The following is a 16641-nucleotide window of genomic DNA, read 5'->3' on the forward strand; positions in this document are numbered from 1 at the left end:
CCCTCAGGCTGATATGGATCTCGCGCCAGTAAGGAACTATATCAACGATTTCTTTTTTTTTCCCCAGGCATTTGTGGAACAAGTGTTCACCCGGTGCAACAAATGGTGTAATATAGGAAGCATTCCATACCAAGTTGAATAGGTTGTAGATAATATCATAATATCATAATATCACAATATCACAATATGCGTGGTTCAAGTGATGCAAGTGGTGCAGTTGGAGAAGGAAACCCAACTTCTCATTGTATGGGGAATGAGGAACCACATCCGGTGGCGTCCAATGAGGTTCGAGGAATATTTTCTTTTTCTCCTTTTTTTTTTCAGTTTACTGTTTTTGGTAGAAATATGGTCTGGCATGAAGGGATCTGGAAATAAACTTATTATGGTACATCCATGGATAGTACATGGATTGGGCTTGTAGACAAAAGTACTAAATCCGCCATTGGCCCTTCTCTATTTAACACTATAGTGCTTATAGATTCATATGTCATGACGTTGGGTTGCAAACATGGGATGTATATATACACTATGGGAGCTCTCTATAGGATATCTCCCCCGTAGAAGTGATCAATATAATACAATATTTCAATCCTAGATACTATATTGTATGCATAAAATGTTCAAGATAAATAAATAACAGGTAAATAGAAAAAAAGATTGAAAAAAAAAAAAAAAAGAATCGAAAAAAAGAGGTGGGAAGTACTCCGTACATGGTGCAGGAAAACGCACAGCTCACCAATCACCGCCCTCGACTCCTTCGATTCCCCCCCCCCCCCCCATATCATGACTCTTCCTCTTGAAACATTCTCTCGACCTTTTCGCTTTTACTCATTTCTGTGACCTTCAGGTCTCAATTTTGATCAAGTTTCGTTCCCTTTCTCGGGTCAGCCTCTCCTGGGGTTGACGTTGTCGATCCAGCGCGTCGCTGTCGCGCCATTCCCCGCAGAGACACGGCTTCCGTTATCCTCCGTCTAACGTTTCGTGTTTCAGCCTGTGTGTTGTCTCGACGCCTCTGAACGCACAAATTTAACGGTGGATTGGTCGACTGCTATCACTCTGGAGCTCTTGAATTGATCAGTTCCCGAGTCTTACGACTTCGCTATGGACGGTTGATGCGACGGATGAATCAATAACCTCGATTAAGGGCACCCGCGCTGCCCAGCAGACGGTTCTGCTTGGCTGGAACCATATTATTGTTTTGTTCAATTTAACTTGATCTATTGCACCGTCCCCTCCCTACCCCTTGAACCTCGAATCCCGCTCGGTCGCCCGAGCGAGTCAGTATGGCGAGCAATGATTCCCCCAAACCACAATTCCTTGCGCCTCCTGCTGTCACAGCGCTGCGGCAGGAGGCTCGGAATATCGATCCGAAGATGGTTCGAACATTGAGCGATAATATGCGAGAGGAACGTGAGGATTTGAAGGAAGCGGCTGAACAGACATTGAACATCATTGTGGATATGGACCTGGAGGGTTGCGTCAAATGGGTCAGCCCATCGTGGAGGCAGGTGGTCGGCTCAGCCCCTGAGTCAGTTGAGGGCCATATGATATCGGAGATTCTGTTAGGCAACAAGGATGTATTCCGTGATGCCATCGAATCCATGAGGCAGGATGATTCACGGAGTCGTTTCATTCGCTTTGCCCTCCAGATGGGACCGGATTCTGTTCTGAAGTACGCGCCTGAACCACCCCCAGCGGCTACAGAGAATGTGACAAAGACAGAGGACGGCGCTGGGAAGTCTCAGGTGGAAGAGCATAATCACAATGTGCTCAACATGGAGGGACAGGGAATCATGGTCTATGACCGGACAGATGATGAAGCTGGCCATGTGCGTACCTCAATGTTTTAATGCCTACCGCCGTTTATACCACTGACGCTTTCTAAATACAGACCATGTGGATGTTACGACCGCTTACCGAGCCAAGAGAAGTGACAATCGATCTGCCCCCCCTACTGGTGGAGTCTTTGGGTGTTGGAGCGGAGGTGTTGGCAAATTATTTGACCGAATTGGCTGAGGCTGCAGCGACAGAACCCGATCCTTCCAAGCATCCCGCCCCGACCCCTGTCCTCTGTCGTATCTGTGAACGCCAGATTACGCCATGGTGGTTTGAGAAACACTCAGATCTGTGTCTGCAAGAACATCGGGCTGAGATGGATGTTCAAATGGCACAGGAAAACCTCAATGAGCATCGGCATGTCATTGTCAAGGTTTTGGATGCTTTAGAGGCCCGGCAAGGCAGACCTTCCATCGGGAGCGATGGAAATCCAATGCCCCTCCCTCAAGCGGAGTACAAGGGATTGGCCATCGGCCCGTCGTCTGCCGGCTCTACTCCGTCATCGGGTCCGGTTTCAAGCAGTAATTCAGCGCCCGGCACACCCCCTCGGTCGCGAGAACATTCTGCATCTGGTGTTATTCCAAACCGTCCCCGCTCGTTTACAGTGCGGAGACCATTAGCCCGCATTGTAGAACTTGTTCTTGACTTGTGCGACACTTCGCTAGAGATTAGTATGCCGATGATCAAGGAATCTTCGCGGACTGACGCAGAGGATTTCCGGACGTTATCACCACAATCTGAATCGCGGATCTCCCAGGTTCTTCAGTGGCAGTCCCCCAGTGCTAACACCTTGGAACAAGAACAGGGTCTGGCCGCTTTGTCGGCAGACACCGAACAAGTTGCCAAAGCAAAAGTTGATGCCGTTGTACGTCATCGCAAGATTGTCGAATATGCCGAACGAATTCGTATAGAATACACAGTGCTGGTCGAGGAATGCATTGGCGCAGCGCTAAGCAAAGCGGAGCGCATAGCTGCTGGTCAGCTCAGTGATTCCTCGTGCTCATCCGATGAAGAAGTGGCGCCTGAGAGCACTGTCGACAGCAATGTTGCCCTTGGCGATAGGAATAGCATTGCCGAGGAAGAGTCCCTCTCACAAGTCATGAGCCACGAATTGCAACAAAAGCCGTATCCAGCGGGAGCGTCTCCGCGGCGACCGACATCTGCGCTGACTCTGTCAATGCGCAATTCACCAGATCGGTCATTGCTTTCGCAATCGGAACGCAGACCGTCCTCGGCAGCAGTATCCACGGGTTCTAACAGCCCATTGGAATGTCCAACCCCGCGATCTCATAAGAGTGCTGCAGGACTTCTGGGTACATCACAACCCTCTCGACTTGGCCTTTCCCTAGCGGAAATTGATGCTGGTGACAGTAGCGATAGCAGTTTACCGTCTTCTATCTTTCCGGGAGCTGTGAGAACAGACTCACCCTCATCCGAGAGGAGCTTCGATCGAAAGCGCCGGAGCCTGGTACTGCCCGGACTTTCAAGTTCTCCTCGTCGGCAGCCTTCTCCCGCTCGGGTTTCAGGCCCGCATTCCCCGTTGCGCATGCCGAAGCCCCGTATGTCCAGCGGCGGTGAAAGCCTACCATCCCCAATGGCATCTCCATCTACATACGCAAGTGAACTGGCCCTCCATCACTGCCGCCACCATCGTCGGCAGTCCTCGGCAACTTCTTCGGATGTTACGAAGCCACCACCCTCCCCACGGTTGCCTTCGATGAGCCAACAACAGCCTCGGCCTGCTCCATTATCTATTCGTGATTTTGAAATAATCAAACCAATTAGCAAAGGTGCTTTCGGCAGTGTCTACTTAGTGAAAAAGAAGGCCACTGGCGAGTACTATGCGATGAAGGTTTTGAAGAAGGCCGACATGATTGCCAAGAATCAGGTCACCAACGTCAAAGCCGAACGTGCCATTATGATGTGGCAAGGGGAGAGTGACTTCGTTGCCAAGCTTTATTGGACATTTTCCAGTAAGGATTATCTTTATTTGGTGATGGAATATCTCAACGGAGGCGACTGTTCATCACTTGTTAAGGTTCTTGGAGGTCTGCCCGAGGATTGGGCTAAGAAGTACATTGGCGAGGTGGTGCTTGGAGTTGAACACCTTCACAGCCGAGGCATTGTGCATCGCGATCTAAAGCCCGATAACCTTCTTATCGACCAAACGGGTCATTTGAAGCTCACTGACTTTGGACTTTCACGGATGGGGTTGGTCGGCCGTCAGAAACGGGTGTTGAAGAACCCCGATGAGTCTGCTCCTGATCTGCTGAAGCAAAATTCATTCCCCCGTGCGATATCGATCGCATCTTCTCGATCGGCATCATTCGACTTCCAGGCAAGCTCATCACCCGGCTCTACCCCACTGATTACCCCGGAGGTGTCCGCCAATGCCATTCAGCCATCGTACTTCAGCCTCAACCAGAATGGTTTGAGCCGGCAAAGCTCTCGTCGAGCTTCAGGATACCGCAGCGATAGCATGGGCAGCGATGGTCTCAATGGAATGTTCAGGACATTCTCGCTCAACGACAATGCCCACGAACCTCCTGCGTCATCGCCGAGCATGTTTTCAACCAGCATGGTGGAAGAGGAGGGCCAAAGCGAAGCTGGCGAGTCTCCTCGCCTTCAACCCATGCAGCCAGTATTCAGCAATCCAATGGCGCAGAATACCCCTCCCCAGCAGAGTATGATGCCTCCAGTGATGGCTCTTTTTGATCCTGAAGATCATGATCGCCGTTTTGTCGGCACCCCTGACTATCTAGCCCCGGAAACTATCAATGGTGTTGGGCAAGATGAGATCAGTGACTGGTGGTCATTGGGATGCATCATGTTCGAGTTCATTTTTGGGTACCCACCTTTCAATGCGGATACCCCAGATCAGGTGTTCGAAAACATTCTCCATCGCAGGATCAATTGGCCCGACGATCCAGAAGAGTTGACTTCACCAGAGTCATTGGATCTCATGAACAAGCTCATGACTCTGAACCCTCGTGACAGAATTGGAGCCAATGTGGAAGAGAAGTTTCCAAGTGGCGGTGCAGAGATTTGTAGTCATCCTTGGTTGTCTGGCATTAACTGGGATACCCTGCTAGAGGATAAAGCACAATTCGTTCCCAACATCGAGAACCCGGAGGACACTGAGTACTTTGACGCCCGTGGCGCAACTCTGCAATCTTTTGCAGAAGAGTTAGAAGACGAGAACTCGCCGCAACCTTCAGTTGCCGCTGGCCCCGACCGGCCTCATGATGCACTGTTCAAGGTCCGCTCCCAGGTCAACTCATCGAAACGACCTCTGATGCCGTTGCACATTCCTCCTCACGTTCGTGATGCTCGGGATTCACGAAGTCGGAGACTTAGCGAACCGGCGTTGGCCGATGATTTTGGCAGCTTCAACTTCAAGAATCTTCCGATGCTGGAGAAGGCCAACAAAGATGTGATCCAGAAGATGCGCCAGGAGGCTCTGCAGGCGCAGCACCGACAACCCAATCCATCGTCTGCCGCTCAGACGTCCGTCACTTCATCTCAGCCCTCATTGGAAGGCAGTCCACTGCCCATGTCACTCCAACGGACTTTGTCACAAAACAAAGGCAATAATCGACCTTCTTCCCCATCAGGCTTGAGTCAGACAAACTCATCTCCCAGCAGGCCGTCGCAGCCATCTTCCCCCTTATTAGTCCAGTTCAGCACTGGGACTAACCAAGAACGGCGCAAGACGTCAGGCTCTTCGTCAGCCTCCTACCAATCGAGTGGGACATTCCAGCCTTCCTCTGCCGACCCGGGGCGCATGCCAAATCTTAGACTGGGTTCAGTGGCATCCTCTCCCGTAAAACCCAACCGAATTCCAGCCCATTCCCCGGACAAGGCGGGGAATAATCAACGCCATGGCAGCGTCCCAGCGAGTCGCACCCGATCGCACACTATTGGCTCTCAGGATGGAGATGTTCCTTCGTTTCCGAAAGAACCCTTCGTGCCCCATCATCATAAGCGCCGGAGTCAACTCTTTGATATCTCACCTTCCTCTTCTGATAACGAGGATCCACGCACCAAAGCACTTTTGAAGGTCCAACGTCGGCGACAAAGCTCTCGCCGGTTATCGCAAATCAACATCCTAGAAGGGCCCTTTTTCCGGCCATTGGATGTGCTTATTTGTGAAGATCATCCAGTCTCGCGGCTAGTGATGGAACGCCTCTTCGAAAAGCTTCGCTGCCGGACTATTACTGTTACAAATGGCGCGGAAGCTGTCAGATATGCTCTCAGCGAGGTTCAATTCGATATAATTATGACTGAATATCGACTTCCCCAAGTTAACGGGGTTGATTTTGCTCGAATGGTGCGGGAGACGCGTAGCGCTAACAGGCATACTCCGATAATTGCTGTTACGGGCTACTTGAAAGACCTCCCGGGGAATCACAACTTCGATGCCCTGATCCAAAAGCCTCCGACCCTACCAAAGCTCACCGAGGCCCTTTCCCAGTGGTGCATGTGGAAACCTCCTCCAACGGACTACGTTCCCTCCCAACCTGTTCCTGTTCCGGGCTCTGGGGCTCGGTCTAGCGCCGTGACAAACGAGGATAGCCCCAGTTCGGCATCCTCTGGATTTGTCCTCAATCCCCCCAGCTCTTACCGAGGATCTAGCCGCGACGATTCGCTCAGCAGCAGTGTCTTCGGAGATATGGAGTCTTTCAAGCCCGAGGAGATTCCAGTAATCATAAATCGAAATTCCGATGATTGGGATCAAGGCCACGGTGGATTGGGGATATCTGAAGAACCAGCGGAACACCCTGGGAGCCCAAGCCCTAACGCTGGACCTGTGCCTCATCTTCTCCATGCTGCCTCAGCACCCGCGGCCATGGATACAACTGGTGGGCTCACGCCTCGGAGGCAACGGTCAAGTGAAGCCATCCGTGCCAAAAAGGAATCCCTTGAGCAGAAGCGGTATGAGGGCGCCGAATCGGGTGATGATGAAGACGAAGAGCTGGGCAATTCCCAAACACGTCGCAGCCCACCCTCTCGAAATCGCCGTCCTGGTTCTAAACTGGGGATTGAAATGATGAGGACCAATAGTCGGGGCAGCGTTGTCAGTGGCAGTGAAGAACTCTTAAAGAAGGAGAGGGAAGCTCTTCGGAACCAAGCCGCGGAGTCCGCCAATCACGAAGACAGCGATGGCTCTTTAGGTTCCCCGGCCAGTACGAGCTTGGATGATCGGTTCGAGGCCCTCAGCATTCCCGAGGAATGGGAAGGCGAAGAACCACCCAGTCCTCGTACGTCCCCTTCAAGGTTTGCAGCATCTGCCTCTCAACATCACCAGCCATCTACGGGGCATCAAGATACCCCGATCTACTCCGGACACTCCCAGTGTTGTACATCGACTCCTAGTCTCGCAATGTTGAGTCAGGGTCAAACCACACCCCCGTGGGACTTACCCCAAAACACTCTCTCCAATCCCACTGCCCCGCCAATCACCCCTGAAGTCAAGATCTCCGGCAGCGCGCTGAGCCGAGACACTGATTCGGGCGTGGACGCCGATTGTAGTCCCACCCCGGACGCTGAAGCTACGCCACGACCTCTTCACCCTTCCCCCGACCTTGATCCGGAGGAGACGCCTCGTCCAGCGGAGCGACATCGCTCTGACTTGAGCTTTACATCCAAAAGATAGATGCCGTGCTCCCTTCTTTCCGGCAAAGGTTACTGCCAGAGATTTTGCCATATCTCTCTATTCTGTCTATATATTGTTGCACACCTACTTTGCCTTCCCTGTAACCTTTTTCTTGTGTTTATCTACTCCCGGGGATACCTTGTACCCCGTGGATGCATTGTCATATCCACTCTTTCACGTCTCTTATGTCTGAATGTTTCTTTCTCGGAGCAAGGTGTTCCGGTCTTTGCTTTCTACTCGCCATGGTTTTTTTTTTTTTTTTTTTTTTTTGAGCGACATTAGTGTCTTTTTCATCTTTCTCACCACGTGATTGAAATTCCAATATCAGCTTGACGCTGTTTTCTTTTTTTTTATAGATAGGATACCTCTCATGAGGCTTTCGATAATTACATATGTATTTTGTACTACTTTGTAGTAGTAACCTTGGAAGGTTGCAAGTGCTTCACAGCCACCTCCGAAATCTCCGATGATCGTTCCGCTCCAGAACTGTGATTGGACACAGCCCTAATTACTCGCGAAGATCCAAGTCCTACCTACGTACTTTAAACAAGAGCTCGGCTACTAGTCTGTCAAATGTCTAGATTCATACTTTTCCCCTAGTAAATGATAAGCGCAACCGTGCACATATATAGTTTAACCAATAATAGAGAACGAGCGCCAAGAAGTATGAGACATTCGATTTAGAATGACCACGTCAGTTAGATAGTAGGTTCGGACATGTTTTAGCTTCTTATAACGGCAACGTCAGGGTTGTATCACATGTTATTTCTACTTGAACAACGTGGTTCACCCAAAGTGGCTGTTTACCTTTATCGGACGCAGGGGAACTGCACAACATAAAGAGGCGTACTTGGGGGCATTTATGACCTCCGTAAGCATAAAGCCCAATTTTAAGAGTACAACATATACTATTAAAGTGTTTTATGCGCACAATCCCATATATTTTTTCCACTAAAAAAGATCAAATCCTTTTGTCGCCACCGGGTGGATCAGCAAAACGTTGGCGGGCCGTGATGGGCCAGAGTGTTTCCAAGATTATTGGCCATTGGTCTGGATTGCGTATGCTGAAATACTTGATTTACTTGGTTTTGAGGTTGGAAATAGTTGGAAATGGAGTTGGTGTGTAGTACTTTGTATGTTATATGTTATATGTTATATGTTATATGGTATATGGTGTATAGTTGGACCCCTATAATACTGTATATGATATTTTGCTAATCTACACTAATCTAACTGAAATTAAAATGAAACTAATGTCCCATAAATAGAATACTAGAATACTTCTTAACACAGATCGAGATCATCGTAAAATCGGACTAATCGAGAGGCACCAGGTCCAGACTCTGCACTGCTATGGGTCTCCTCAACTCCATTAACTCCACTTGACCATTTCTCTTCGCTCCCTCTGCCTCTCTCTCTCTCTTTCTCTCCCCCTGTCTCTCTTTTCCTCTTCTTCTCTGTCTCTACATTTTCTTTTATTTTCTTTCGTTCCCTTTTGGTTATGGTGTTATCGAATCACCCTATAGTTATACAAATCCCCACCTTTTAATCGAATCCTCCCGCCTTGACCCAATTTCCCTCCTTATACTTGGCCCGGTGCCATTATGTCGTCCCCCGCGGAGGAACGAAAAACCTATCTCGAACCAAAGGACAAGCGCAAGGAGTCGGACATCTCCCCCACCTCCGACGATGGAACCTATGTGACCGAGCCCAACACTGATCGCGACGCGGGCCGCTTGAAGGTTGACACTACGCGTTATGATGATGATGATGATGAGCATCCGCCCATGCGCACGCCATCCGCTCGTAGGGAGCAGGCTACTCGTCTGGAAGATGATCTGATGCTCCTGCAAGCCGAGCGTTTGACCTCGCATTCGACCGGCGCACCAGACGACGAACACGACCACAACTCTATCAGTCGCTCTCGTTCGCGTCGCTCGGAAGCGGTGGATGAGTTCGATGAAGCTACAAACCCTCTGCACGAAAAGACCGCAATTTACAAGCCCCCCGAGAAACCGAATACCCAGATTGCCGTCTTTGTGAAGAAGCTGCACCAGTCGAGTTTCCTCGTGCGCTACTTGACCTACATTTCCCCCGTCGTCCTCCTCCTCTTGATCCCGTTGCTGGTCGGTGCTCTAAGGTATCCCAATGCTAGCGTGGGTGGTGTCGAATTGATGTGGTTTTCGATTTGGTTGGAGATTGTCTGGTTGACTCTCTGGGCAGGACGGGTGAGTTCCAGTGAAATCATTATTCCCCGTCATGAAGCTATACTGATATTTCCCCCTCCGTTTTTCTTAGCTTGCTAGCAAGTGCTTCCCTCCAATTGTTGGTCTTTTTGCGAGTGTATTCACCAATAACGCAAAGAAGTGGCGCGACATGGCCAAACAGCTCGAGATCCACGCGGCGCTCTTTTTCTGGTGGCTCGGTGTGGAGATCTCCTTCCTGCCCACAATGAAAAACCATCATGTGGATGGTAATACGAATACCAGGGGTTGGGAAGTCACTCTTAACAAAATCATCATTGTCATCTTTGTGTGGACTATCTTGAATTTCATCGAAAAGATCCTCATCCAGCTGATTGCCATCAGCTTCCATATGCGGACCTACGCGGACCGCATTGAAATCAACAAGTTTCAGATCGGCAGTTTGACCAAGCTGTACGAGTGGTCTCGGTCCACTCTCAGTGAGAAAGATGATGCGTTTGAGGAGAAGAACGAGGAACCGACTCCTTCTGGAGTCAAGACCCCGTTGCATTACGCTGGCTTGGCCCAACGCAAGGCTAAGGGTGCCCTGAACAAAGTTGGAAATCGGGTTGGCGATGTCGCAGGCGCAGTAGTGGCTGATGTCACGGGCCGCGCGACTACTCGCAGCACCGATGCCTACCAGGTCATTTTAGCACTCCTGCGAACCACTGGAGGCTGCCAGGTCTTGGCACGTCGTCTCTATCGCACTTTTGTGAGGGACGGCTTTGAGACCGTCTTTGGTGGTGACCTGAAAGCCGCATTTGAGGATGGCGAGGAAGCCGAGGCTGCCTTTGCCATGTTTGATCGCGATATGAATGGTGATATTTCCATGGAGGAGCTCGAGGCCGTTTGCGTTGACATTGGCCGTGAGCGCAAGTCTATCACTGCATCCCTAAAGGATTTGGATTCGGTTGTATCGAAATTGGATAATGTGTTCATGTTCTTCGTGTTTGTGATAGTGCTGATTGTGTTCCTGTCGCTCATTTCGACCTCGGCCGCTGGTGTGCTTACCTCCGCGGGCTCTGCTATTCTCGCCCTGTCTTGGTTGTTCTCTGCTACCGCCCAGGAATTCCTTCAGTCGGTTATCTTCGTCTTCGTCAAGCACCCCTTCGATGTGGGTGACCGTGTGACCATCTACGGCAACGCTGGTGATGCCGGTCTTGGTGATGATTACTTTGTGAAGGAGATTACTCTTCTTTACACCGAATTCAAGAAGATGCAAGGCCATGTCGTGCAGGCGCCAAACAGCTACCTCAATGGGCTCTTCATCCTCAACCAGCGCCGTTCGGGCGCACTCGCCGAGGCTGTTCCAATCATTATCAAATATGGCACCAGCATTGACCAACTGGATGCCCTGCGACAGCGCCTCTTGGAGTTTGTGCGCAGCGAGAAACGCGACTTCCAGAGCAACATCCTCACCGAAATGCGTGCCGTCACCGAGAACTTCTCGCTCACACTCAACATCGTCTTCTTTTACAAGTCCAACTGGCAGAACGAGGGTCTACGTCTGCAGCGCCGCAACAAGTTCATATGTATGCTCATGGTCGCTCTCCAGGAGATCGGCATCGAGGGCCCACGCATGAACCTCCAGGGTGCCAAGTTCGACATTCCTTTCCACGTCAATTATGGCAATACACGCTCCACCGAGCGACAAATCCCTATCGATGCCGAGGAGGTACCAATCTCAGAAGAGTCCCACAACTTGCCAGAGAATACCGGAACCAGCAGCGGCAGCGCTATCCGTCACCCATCCATTCTCCGCAAGGGTATGCACACTGCCAATGCCCGCGCCCGCGGCCCGTCTGTCTCACAGCGCAAGCACGTCGACTTCTCCTTGGGCATGTCCAACATGGCATCCAACGATATTATGGGAGATGTGTTTGAGGATCGGGGTGTGGTCGTCGATGATGTCGTCCGTACCGCCAACCGCGATGCTGCAGAGCGCCGCATCCAGGAAGAGAACGAGGACGACGAAGAGCGCCGGAGCCGCACATCTTCTTCCCGGCATCGTCGCCCCTCTAACATGAGTATGAGCGCTCCCTCCAATAATGACGACGGTCGCCGGTCGACCGACGCCCACAGCTTCCGTAGTGGCCGGTCATCGCTCAGTCACAAACGGTTTTTCCAACACCGCAACAGCGTGAGCCACGATCGTGACAACTTGATGGAGCAGGGCCGCTTCGATGAGCCTACTCTGCCTCCGCCGGCCACAGTCCCTGGTTCCAAGGAGCACCCCAATTGATTTTGAGATGTGATCATTTCCAATCTCGTCTATTGATGTCGTCTTGGTCATCTTCATTCACTGAACATACACTATTGTCATATTTCTTTATTTCCCCCCCCCTCCCTTTTCATACTTCGTGACACACCGTGTCTCGACAGATCTATAACTTTTCTTTCTACAATACATATATCCCCATATCGGCCTTGAAGCTCTTGTTCATTATTTTCCGGCGGCTTATTGATCATGTATAGCATTCATGTCGAGTCTTGGTGACGAGACCAATAAAAACGTTCATCTTCTACCTGCTTTTTAGTGCATTACATCTATATTCATTTTAATAAGAGTTGTCTGCCTCTGGTCTTTGACGGCGTAGAAATTCAACAATCCAATGTATCTGCCTAGGTGATAGATTATATATAAGATCACTCTTCCATGTCTTTTCCCATATTGTTTTCAGACGGCTTTCTTCATACTATATACAACATTGTGTTGAGCCTAAACCGTATAGAGGACTTGTGTAGCCGTGAGATGAACGTTTATAGAAGACTTAATGTCGGGTTGCTACAAATGAACTGATTTGCAAAGTGGATTTATTCAAGTAGATGTGAGCAACCTAATAGCTTTGCAATTTACGGACGCGTGATCTTGTATCGATGTCATTCCACAGGAACCGTTCTTCATGCCTGGAACCCTGAGATTCAACATAGACTGCGGTTCAACCACCGGCTCGGGTTTCAGATGCATGTCTCATTGGAAGGCTAACAGTGAATATGGCTCAATCCGCCGCTTTTGATTTCGAATTAGTAGGCGAGAACTAGCTTCGTGCCTGGTATATGGGTTGGTGATGAAAAGCTCAATCCTAGTATTGGACGAAGCAACCAGCAGGGATACCGGGATATCTGACTATTCTGTGGATGATATTGTTGACTCATGCTATATTCTAGTGTGGTGCAAGCTATAATTGTGCGTTTGCATCTCAAACCATCATCGCTGTGCATTGCCGTATGTGGATTTGACCGCATCGCTTTGATGAGGTAGGGCCACTATTAGACATTGTTAGCCACGCGATCTGAGTTCCGGCCAGATGACGAGATTTCATGTTCATGTGGCCTGCTGTATATAGGATGGAGAGCTTTCATTGAGGTATGCTGGTGATGCTAATGTCTAATCATATATATAAGATTTTGAGACTAAATATAAGGATTTGAGACTATGGGTGTTAAATGGTCATGGCCCGATTTTAGAATTCTGCATGGACTAAGACAGGTTTGATGGAAATGGAAAGGTCTTGAATAGTTGGCCTTGTCATAGTAAGTCTGTAAGTCTGACCTGGGTTGCTTCCATGTCAAAGAGATCAGCTTGTGTAGTGCCCCCCGACATCTTCTCTTACCAACATAACTCTCCCTCTCCCTACGACTTTCCCCCCAGTCCTCATTCCCATTTTTGTTCTAACATCACTTGTCAGTGCAATCCACCATGCGAGGCGAGGTATGCATGCTCTAATATTCTGCTCGATTGCTACTTTTGTCTACGGTGTCGACCTGTCTATACACTATCCTCCCTACGCCAGGCTACACTGGCTCTCATTCACTCAATACCCAAGACCGAATCAAAAGAAGACACACTCACATTGACTTGAACCTACTAGATTTGTCATATACACATTGGCCAGGCCGGTACACAGCTTGGTAATGCTGCCTGGGAACTGTAAGTCTCTGCATTGTCTAGTATCCCCGATATCTCAGCTGATGAAAATGGAACCTAGGTATCTACTTGAACACGGTCTGAAGCCCGATGGCTTTATCGAACCCAATATTACCGAAGAAGCCGCAAAATGTGGATCTTACGAGACTTTCTTTACCGAAACCTCCAGCGGCAAATATGTTCCCCGTTCCATCTTCGTCGATCTTGACCCATCGGTATGTGACGGACCACAAATTTGTCAGGCCCACCAGCTGAATGAACTGTACTAGCCCATCGATGAGATTCGCACTGGTACCTACCGTGATCTTTTCCGTCCTCAGCAGCTGATCAGCGGCAACGAAGATGCTGCCAACAACTGTACGAACAAACCAACTTCGAGATGAAAACTAGGAACGGAGGGGCTAATATGCAGCAGATGCTCGGGGCCATTACACCGTCGGGAGGGAGATATCCAGATCTGTGATTGACAGTATTCGCTACGTGGCTGGTAGGAACCTGCTAACTTGAGCCTCAATCTGGTGGCTTTCGGCTAATGCCTCCATAGAGAACTGCCATTCTCTTCAGGGATTCTTGATTTTTCACTCCTTCGGTGGTGGTACAGGGTCTGGCTTTGGTTCGTTGCTGTTGGATCATTTGACAAGCATGTATGGGCGCAAGTCCAAGCTGGAATTCTCAATCTACCCTTCTCCACGTACATCGACTGCCGTGGTAGAACCCTACAATGCCGTCCTCTCAACCCACAGCACCATTGAGAACTCTGACTGCACCTTCCTAGTTGACAACGATGCCGTGTACGAGATCTGCCGACGGAACCTGGATATTCCGCGTCCTGGATATGAGCATCTCAACCGTCTTATTGCTCAGGTAGTGAGCTCCATCACATCCAGCTTGCGGTTTGATGGTGCACTCAATGTCGATTTGGCCGAGTTCCAGACCAACCTTGTCCCGTACCCGCGTATCCACTATCCATTGATTTCGTATGCTCCGGTGATCAACCGCCAGCGCAGTTCTCACGAGAGTTTCAAGGTCCAGGATCTCACCTTCCAGTGTTCGTGGATCTTTTTTCGATATGGTATATCTTTCTTCTGACTCAGTCATAGGCTTTGAACCCAACAATCAAATGGTGAACTGCGATCCACGAAAAGGCAAGTACATGGCCGTGGCTTTACTCTACAAGGGTGACGTTGTACCTCATGACTGCACTATGGCTGTCCACGCCCTTAAGACTCGGGGTACTTTCAGTTTGGTTGAGTGGTGTCCTACCGGATTCAAGTTAGGCATCAACTACCAAAAGCCCATGCGTCGTCCTGACGATGAGCTTGCGTGTGTCGACCGCTCAGTTAGTATGCTGTCCAATACTACTGCCATTGCTGAGGCATGGAGTCGCCTTGATCACAACTTCGATCTAATGTACTCGAAACGTGCGTTCGTCCACTGGTATGTTGGTGAAGGGATGGAAGAAGGTGAATTCTCTGAAGCCCGTGAGGATCTTGCGGCTCTCGAGAAAGATTATGAGGAGGTGGCCGAGGACAGCGGCCCAGAAGGGGTTGCGTACTGACCTTGTCTCTGCACTTGTCTTGTTGCTCCTTTCAGCACACATTCGAGGGAAGGACGGAGAATGTTAGCAAAACTGAGAAAGACCCAGAAAAAAAAGAACAAAATAAAACGAATGAGTACAAGAATAGTCGACAGCTTACGTGGCTTGATGTCTTTTTTCTAGACATTTCCTGCGTTATTGGTGTAGTGGCTAGAATATAGGCGAAAATGCTTAAAACGTGGAAATCGACTTTCTATTTGTGAGACTCGCCTTATTATATAACCAACTTTTTCAACCCTCTAGTGTTAACGCCATCAAATGATCCATGCAAAATTATTACTTGTTGATACAAGTTGAAGATCCCCTTCAACTGTCAGTTGCGACATTGAGCTCTTGAAGGATTTTCAATGTGTGCTCATAAGTCCACATTGTCACCGCACTTGCCGGCGCCGCCTTGAGTAAACTGACTGTCAAGCCGCGGTACATACCACGCACGCCCTGGGTGCGGACAATCATGGCCATACTTTGGAAAACTCCCTTGTACTCCGGGATATTGCGATGAACGTAGCGGGTCCTTGTTGGACCCTGTACTTGCAAGCGTTTACGCACGAGGTCTAATGGGAAAACACCTGTCTTAGCCAGGACACTGGCCGCCACACCGGCTGCAGCGTCCCCTGTACCCAACGGCAGAACATCCCAGGTCATCACAGGTCTGAGTGCCTCATATGCCGTGAAAAATAGTCCCATGTATGGCACAATTTGCACCACAGCCGCAGAACATCCCCGGAAGAATCCTGGTGCGCCCTCGTGTCGAGCGATTTCCACAATTGAGGCTCGCAGAGAGCCATACACGCGGTCCGGGCCTTGTGCGGCGAATCGCGTGCGGAGAAGGTCAAGCGGGTATGTTACTCCTGTGGCACATCCGCCTGCCAATGCACCCGAGAGAAAGGATTCGACGGGTTGGGGGAGTCGGTAGGAGCCGAGTTGAGCGAGGGCTTGGGTTGTTCCCCGATACGCGGTGAATTGAATGGCTCCGTAGCAGACATACATCATTTCGGCAGGAATATTACCTTTCCAGAGGCCCTGTGGGAAGAAATCCGAGTTAGGTCATTGGCATTGAAATTGAGAAGTGAGGTAATCTTTTCAACGTACAGTGATTCCCTCTTGCCTCATGATCGTCCGCATGGTGGACAATGTCCCCTTATAAATAGGTCCTTTGACACTGTGGTGGGACGCAGGGTCTGATAAGGAATGGATTTGCAACTGCAACCTGATCTTAACGACGTCCAGCGGCGCAATACAGAACCGTGAGATTAGCCCTGCAATGCCGCCGGCTAATACGACCTGTCGCTTGGTGCCTTCATCTTTGAGATGCTCGCCCCCGGCCGACATGAGTTGAGAGTAATTTATGTTACAGACTAAAGATGTCTGTATTGTTGGG

General features: G+C 49.9%; 4 protein-coding genes across 4 annotated transcripts; 3 read left to right on the plus strand and 1 right to left on the minus strand.

Annotated features, from left to right (window-relative positions):
• Window positions 1–1283: 1283 nt before the first annotated feature.
• N7537_010675 (protein kinase RIM15) lies at window positions 1284–7492 on the plus strand (the record flags this gene model as incomplete). The annotated part of the gene is made up of 2 exons (XM_056901729.1): window positions 1284–1829; window positions 1892–7492. The coding sequence occupies 2 exons, from the start codon at window positions 1284–1286 to the stop codon at window positions 7490–7492; spliced, it is 6147 nt and encodes a 2048-aa protein (XP_056750397.1).
• Window positions 7493–9096: 1604 nt separating this feature from the next.
• On the plus strand, window positions 9097–11977 carry N7537_010676 (Mechanosensitive ion channel family; the record flags this gene model as incomplete). The annotated part of the gene is made up of 2 exons (XM_056901730.1): window positions 9097–9720; window positions 9791–11977. The coding sequence occupies 2 exons, from the start codon at window positions 9097–9099 to the stop codon at window positions 11975–11977; spliced, it is 2811 nt and encodes a 936-aa protein (XP_056750398.1).
• A 1458-nt stretch (window positions 11978–13435) lies between these two features.
• Window positions 13436–15221, plus strand: N7537_010677 (tubulin alpha chain; the record flags this gene model as incomplete). The annotated part of the gene is made up of 7 exons (XM_056901731.1): window positions 13436–13447; window positions 13608–13666; window positions 13725–13878; window positions 13933–14020; window positions 14079–14150; window positions 14208–14711; window positions 14764–15221. 7 exons carry the CDS (start codon window positions 13436–13438, stop codon window positions 15219–15221), a joined length of 1347 nt encoding a protein of 448 aa, XP_056750399.1.
• Window positions 15222–15566: 345 nt separating this feature from the next.
• N7537_010678 (thiamine transporter TPC1) lies at window positions 15567–16592 on the minus strand (the record flags this gene model as incomplete). The annotated part of the gene is made up of 2 exons (XM_056901732.1): window positions 15567–16283; window positions 16353–16592. 2 exons carry the CDS (start codon window positions 16590–16592, stop codon window positions 15567–15569), a joined length of 957 nt encoding a protein of 318 aa, XP_056750400.1.
• Window positions 16593–16641: the final 49 nt, after the last annotated feature.

This window comes from Penicillium hordei (assembly GCF_028827395.1).
Source record: "Penicillium hordei strain IBT 12815 chromosome Unknown utg000005l_segment0_segment0, whole genome shotgun sequence".
In the NCBI taxonomy this organism is placed as follows: Eukaryota; Fungi; Ascomycota; class Eurotiomycetes; order Eurotiales; family Aspergillaceae; genus Penicillium; species Penicillium hordei.